Here is a 7,557-nt window from a genome sequence, read left to right as displayed (position 1 = left end):
AAAATGAAAAGGTTTTTGTTTGGGAAATACGCCTGAAAGCCTGGTGAAATATAAGATACTTGTGAGGATAAAAGGAGGCTTGTCATGCCCACATGGCTTGGCAGACAAATATACTAAAAAGAGCCAGTTCTTTTCTGTGTGCACAACTAAATAATACCGCATATTGAATTACATGTCGGATGTTGCTCTCAGAGAAACCTACTTCATAACATAATTAGGTGTTTGTCTCCAGCATTAGGATACAATACAGATTTGTCATTCTGTGCTGTGCTGTTGCTTCTTTCCTGTTGTTTATTGGTCATTACAATGAAGGTAGATAGTGCAGTCACTGAATAGAAGTCATGTGTTCATGCTTCTATTCAGTATTCAATGTCAATATAATATCAAGTTAACTTATTCCGATTGTTCTAACAACAGCATTACTTGCTGTTGTCATGACCAGACATAACTGCATTAATGTACTTGTGTAGTTAATCAGGTGTTCTATATAAATAACATATCACTACCAATGACTTATCCTAGTAAAGAGATATTTTAAACACTTGTGGGGACAGTCCAACCAGTGTTACTAAAAACAAGTCAGTTAGGACAGGGAACTCATTCTTCAAGTCAACGATCCATGTAACACAAACCAGTTTCTGAAAATGTCACCAATGTGGCTAATTGCTGAACTTTCAGGCCTTTCACACAGACAAGACAGAAAGAAAACATTGTCTCAGTACATGTGGCTGGGAAACTGTGTACTATACGTTCTCCTAGTCCCATCAGATAAAACCGTCTGTTAGCGCTCTCCAGCTGTATATCTTAATTAAGTGTCACATTACTAAACCGTATGGTGAGAAGTCATTCATGCAACTATCTGGTACAGTTCAATTACCATAGTGGTTATGTGCTACCATGACAAATATGAGGGAAATTAATCAGGAAATAGATGATGCAATGTGCACATTTTAATTGCTGCATTTTTGATCACCCAATGCTTTCTCCTTGACACTTTCATGGATAGGATTTCTTGTAAATGCATCTGTAACCACTGTATAAGGCATAGATAGTATGTCATCTCACCATAACAACAATAAAGTAATAAAAGGTGGCAGCATTATAGAAGTTTAAGTCATTGTATCATAAAACCTAACAACCATTGTATGCCTAGTTATGGCTAAATAGCAGCCGTAAGGGGGAAATGTGCCAAACACTGCATTGCAGATTCATAAATGTAAGGAGTAAGCACAGGCCAGCTCTCAGCAGATCAGAGTAGCTGTGGTATCTGTGTGTCTGGGTCCATGGGGAAGAGCATAAAGAAGCATGCATGTTGTGTGGAGATGAAAGGACTGATTGGAACATTTCTTTTCAAATGTAGCAGGAGTATTTTTTTTCTGTCAGCATTTTGTAATGGCGTCCAACAGGTCTCAAAGGCTGAGGCTTTGAAATGAACATTGTCCTCCTCCCTCCTCCAAGGGAAGGCTTTCACCAGGGACTCACACTGTAAGGCCCCCAATTGTGCTTTAATGAAAGGGACCAACAAGAATGTATACCTGACCATAGCATTTGTCTCACACTAAAGAAAAGGGTTTGAATCAAAGACTTGTGTACAAGCCAGTGGTCTATGAGAGGGGTCTACAGGACAAAGGTTGTAACACAAATAAAACAAGGTATACTATTGTTTCAAACATTTTAATAATAAAAATACTTCAGTAATCATGTTTTTTTTCAATACACGATCATCATCGGTTTTGCTATACAGTGTTTCACTCTAATATTTTGGTAAGAAATTAAAAGTGCTCAGTAGTGGTGGACCATCTTGCAGGCAAATCTAGGGACAGTCCACGCCACATGATGTAGGGCTACAATGTCTCCAGGAACAAAGTGAAAACCTGCACTGAGTCCATTTGAGACAGAGGCAACATTTCTACAGTATCATGTCATGGTGGTCGAGCTGGAGTGGTGTCCACACTTCAATAGTTCCTCGAATCTCAATGTTTAATATTGTTGTGATTTCATGAACATTGGCAGCAGGCATGAGATTCCTTCAACACATGGTCCACATCCAATCTTACATGCCTATGAGAAAATGGTTGTGAAAACGGGCATTCCGTATTGTCAACTGCAGTGTGTCCAAAATCCTCACAGTGCTCAACTCCTTCCATACACCATCCGGTTTGAAAATCCGTTGAAAGCAGCAAATAACGGGCCAGCCCGTTCTTGGCGTTTGTTTTGTTCTAACTCGTATCACTCAAGTTTTTGGTTCAACACATCAAACCACCTGCCCCATGGTGGAGGTGTTGTGTTAAAAAAAAAAACACGTTAGGCATGTTTTACGCTTCAATTTCAAACATATTCCAAATGAGAACAATTTGAAAACACTTCAAATTAATAATGTAAACGGTGCAACAAAGAACTGGTAAATATACCAAAAAACAATGTCACATATAACTGTGCTAGAAACGGTTCCATGGACCATAGCAGGCCTACCGCTTCTTTTTTTGCTTCAGCGATTTCCGTCGCTTTAAAATCATTTCATAAAGTTTATCCATGCCCTCGTGAAGTCCCTCTCCAATAATTGCACAGGCGGGTTGAACGTGATATGTTGTTGATGGCGTGAGCTCGTGGAGGGCCAGTTGTTTCTCAATGTCAGCCACGGGAAGAGACTTGGGCAGGTCCTGCTTGTTAGCAATTACCAGCAGTGGCGTACCTTGGTTTTCCGCAAATTTGGTGACTTTGTGAAGCTCCGTCTTAGCCTCCTCAAGTCGGTCCACATCTACCGAGTCGACAACATATATGATGCCGTCCGTGCACCGACTGTAGGATTTCCACAAGGGCCGCAGCTTCTCCTGCCCACCGACGTCCCAAAAATGACAACTGATACCTTTAGCCGTACCATTGCTCAATTTGATCTTCTCTGTGTTAAATCCAATTGTTGGTACGGTGTTCACAAATTCGTTAAATTTAAGACGGTACAAGACAGTCGTTTTTCCAGCAGAGTCCAAACCCAGCATCACAATATGTAGAGACTGGAAGGCTGACACGTTAGAGAAACTGTTGCCCATTTTATGTCAAGAGATGCGCAGCTTTCAGCTGTATCTACGTGACCGAAAGCATCAAGTTCCAAGATGGGACTGTTTTTTCCACGCGTCAAGAAAATAGCTTCAATGTCGCATGACACGAATTCTGTGGAAAATGCCAGAGATGTATAATCCCGACACCTGACCAGCTATGAGTTGCAGCCTTGCTGTGAGAGCGTCCCCCCTAGACTAATAATAAGGTTTACATTTGCTTTCTATCAGGCAACCCTTAGTTTTTTTTAGTCCCACTGTGATTTCTCAGTCTCGTTCAACCGGTTCAGAAGGCGTCCTGGCCTGAAAACACCTTTGCTTTCTCCAACACTGAGGCAAAGGTGCGTTTTCCTTTTCTGTTTTCCCACAATTCTGTCCAATAAATCCGCCGAGTATTTCAGACTCAATACATCCAGTCACTCTGTAATGTAGGCTATATGAAGAGTACCTTTTAGCAATTTTAGTCCGGAGACAGAGAGACGTACAGCTGGGTTGGTGGCAGGTCGGCTACCACACCGGTGGAAGCAGCACACTGACTACAGCCTACAATGTTTGTAGAATCAGACTGCAAAGCGGCGTTTCGCTGAAGATACTCCGCCCACAAATTCAAAAACAAACCTTTCTCCGACCAAATTGAATCGCTGTACCGGTGAAGTTGCCAGATAGTAATCAGTCGAGAAAATGAGCAGAGCAAGTTTATATGCAATCAAAGTAGCTATATTTAATTGGTGAGATATCTGAAAGATGCTTTTTACCATCGGGTTACCTCATGGCCTTACTGATAGCTTATTTACGAGTAATTCACCAAAGCGAGCAAAATTTCACTTCAGTGACTGTATGGGATAGAGAGGTAGATTTATTTCGGAATTAACAAATATATAACCAATAGGCCTATACCGGTAGTGCAAGTGTATGTATATAACTATAACTCAAAGTGCCATTTTTTGGGAGAAATGCTACCAGCTACCGATTTGTGGAAAACGCCTATAGGCCTAGTAGCCTATAGCCTACCTCTTCACCAGCTTGCTCACACACACACACACACACACACACACACATAGAGTTGTAGGCTATGTTGCCAAGAGATTCTCTGCATAATGCTAATAAATAAATTAATAGAGCAGTATTTTGCTAATCTGGCATACGCATGCTTTTGTTTGTTTGTTTCTTTCTTGACCTAAACGAAGTATGCCTACTAGTATAGCCTAAAGTGCACATTAGAGTAGGTCTACTATCCTGCCACAATTACACCACCATCAGACCAGATACTATTATGAAATGCTTACCAGTTTTAATGCTCCTGTGTTGAGGAATAGCCTACCTTAGTTGTCTCAACAGGTCTGTCAGATATTGCACAAATAGATGCTCTAAGCAAAAAAGAAGGGGAAGAAGAATGTAATGTTGCTGAATCATTAGGGAATGGAAATACATAGTTACACGTGTTGGTTTCCACTTTCCAGTGGTGTCTAAAAGATATATATATAATTTGTTGACGTCTATTCAGAAGCAGCTACCATAGATGTGGAGTTGCCTGCTTATAAACAGTGCACGTTTCCTGGAGAACTACTGAAACCTGCTGAGTTTATACAGTTGTAATGTGCCATCTAGTGGTGATCATTATTATTTGCATTGCGAAATGATAGAAAATAGATTCATAGGATTTTTATATTATTATTATTGGGATACTGGAACAGTTATAAGTTCTCAGTTCGCTTACATTTTAGGCAAATATTTGTGGATGTGAATCAGTTGCAGTTGGTATATCATGCATAAATTATCTTGGGAAAGTAGGAAACTGTGCCAATAACTATCTAAGTTTTGGGCAACCTTTGCCTTTTTTCAGTTCTAAAATGATAAAATACACTGCTGGAATAGGACACAACCGGTTTGATTTTAAGTAAGATAAAAAGACATTTTGTAGTTTAGAATATTTACTAGGTTACCTCACTAGCACTTAACTTCTGACCAACACTATCCACAGAGTCCAATCCACCCAGCCATATATCTCATGTCAGGCGAAAGCTCTAACTACTCAGAGAAATTACCTACTCCCTGCACATACAGCACATGATATTCAGACGGTCAGTGAAATAATAATTGTGACTTGAATTTCATTTCTTCTTTTCGTCACTAGATGGCAGTGTTCATGTATGAAATCCCAGAGTAAAGAAGCAGTCTAACTGAAGTAGCACACAGAAGCTATGACATATTGTGTTCATTATGGAACAAGGCTGTGACCTGTGACTTGACATTTTGCAAAATGTTATCAAAAGGAGAGCTGTAATATAATGTGTTGTGGCATGTCATCTCTGTTTTAAAATCAAATGCAGATTGGTTGTTTTTGGAGAGCAGAGCTATATTTTGACTGCCTTACGGAGTCCCAAAATATGTTTAATCAGTATTGCAGAAGCCTCTGCCCTCTTTAAAAGGATTGCTTTGCAAGTTACCAAAGATCTTACATGAGACGTAGCTGAACTATAGGTAAAGCTCCATAGGGAAAAATGTGGTTAACTAAAGCCACAGAAACAGTTTAACCTTGGCCTACTGTGCCAAAAAAGTCACCAAATTGGGACTGCAGCCCTACTGCACATGTGTTGTGAAACTGTTTATATTGCTAAAAGTACTTATATTTAAGTATTAAATAAGTAAGTATTTATATTTATGTAAATTGTGATGAAATCACTCAAAGGACAGATTAAGCTAGACAAATATGAAAATTTGAATTTGGGACAATGGTTTTTCCCTCAGTTCTTGTTGTAATTAGTTGTAAAGGAAACCTATTTAGTCAAAGAGAAATCAATTAAACAAACCCCTTTCAAATGTACAGTGTGTGTTGGCAGATTGTTCTCCTCTCTTGTCAGACCCTTTGATAGATGAATCTGAGACTGTCTCTGCCAGTGTTCCAACTGCAGCTCGACCTACAAAGGAATGCTCTCTAAATGAAGCCTGGGAGTACCAGTCACGGCCTCCCTGCTCTCTCATCTCCATGTATACAGAGAGAAGGAGAGAGAACAAGACACCCAGGTTAAGAGTGGTACTTTCTGGCAGCTTCTGTTTTGCATCAGACACACCCACACTATGGTGGACTTTTGGTACCGAGTTGCCGAGGCTATAGCCTCAGTAGAGCTTAAACACACACACACACACACACACACACACACACACACACACACACACACACACACACACACATACACACACACACACACACACACACACACACACACATCTTATATCATAGCTCCTGGATGCCTCTTTTTAGTTTTTTTTTTATGTATGTCGCTTTTTCACAAGGTAGAGGCACACAACAAATTTGACTAAGCGGCAAGTTGTTAAACATTTACAAGCTTAAACAAAAGTAGGTCACACAAGTTGCAATGCTTGGGTGAAAATTCATCTCTGTGGCATTCCGGACTATGACGACAGCATACTGTAAAGTTTGTTTGTAAAAATGTAGTAATTGTTGTTTACTCAACAGTAGACATAGTTGGGTGGGGACATGAGCACATTAAAATCCAATAAGAAATGTGGGATGGATAACCCCTTATTGTATTTCATAGAATGTGTTACAGTGACATATATGTTGATGTGGCTTGATGTATTCTTGAATAAGGGTTGATTGCATTACAACATCAATGTGTCAGTTCTAAAATAACACAGATGGCCCTTATGTGTTCCTCCTGTGATGGAGAGGAGATTTTGGAGAAGACAAATTGACTTAAATTGGATTTTCATATATATAATCTTGAGGATAATCTGAAAGTGTTTCAGTGATCTGAAAGGTCGTTCATACCCCTGAGGCTAACATGGTGGGTGAGGAACCTTAAGCAATACCTTTCCCCTGCCCCTGTTTCAACCTCTTGCACTCAGAGCAAGATTGCATCGCCTGTCATTTCCATGTTGTCAGGAGCTTCATGAGGCCTTGGATATTTCAGTGAATAGGGAATAGATGGAAATCTTTTGAAGCTAAAGCCCTCAATGTATATGTATTAAGGGAACATCATCCTCCTTCTCTCATTCATGTACAGTAAGGGCTGTAGTATATGTATTAAGGGAACATCCTCCTCCTTCTCTCATTCATGTACAGTAAGGGCTGTAGTATATGTATTAAGGGAACATCATCCTCCTTCTCTCCTTCATGTACAGTAAGGGCTGTAGTATTTTCCCAAGCTCTGCCCTCATTCCCTGCATGCTGGGGCAGTTCATATTTAATGCAAGACTGAGTAAAATAGTAGAGCAGCCTGACAGAGCAGAGTCACTGCGAGGTGTCTGGAGAGGAAAGTGATCAAATCCATTGTGACATAAGGAAACCCGGTGCAAAGCATAATGGGATAGCCAAAACTTCGGTTCCAAACTTCAGTTCTGAGGCCAAGACTGGGAATACTCTACTATGAGGGGGTATCCCATGAGTAATTCCTGTCTCGCTTCTGAACACGCACCGAGCCCTTTTAGTGGGTGAATGCCATGCACTGTTCCCAGCAGGATGGCACACCAACTCATAAAA

General features: G+C 40.3%; 1 protein-coding gene across 1 annotated transcript; it reads right to left on the bottom strand.

Annotated features, from left to right (window-relative positions):
* Window positions 1-1,658: 1,658 nt before the first annotated feature.
* Window positions 1,659-3,590, bottom strand: LOC125292695 (ADP-ribosylation factor-like protein 4C). Its single transcript, XM_048240123.1, has one exon. The coding sequence runs from the start codon at window positions 3,045-3,047 to the stop codon at window positions 2,469-2,471; it is 579 nt and encodes a 192-aa protein (XP_048096080.1). The 5' UTR covers window positions 3,048-3,590; the 3' UTR covers window positions 1,659-2,468.
* Window positions 3,591-7,557: the final 3,967 nt, after the last annotated feature.

This window comes from Alosa alosa, chromosome 3 (assembly GCF_017589495.1).
Source record: "Alosa alosa isolate M-15738 ecotype Scorff River chromosome 3, AALO_Geno_1.1, whole genome shotgun sequence".
In the NCBI taxonomy this organism is placed as follows: domain Eukaryota; kingdom Metazoa; phylum Chordata; class Actinopteri; order Clupeiformes; family Clupeidae; genus Alosa; species Alosa alosa.
This window is presented reverse-complemented; position numbering and strand designations above follow the sequence as displayed.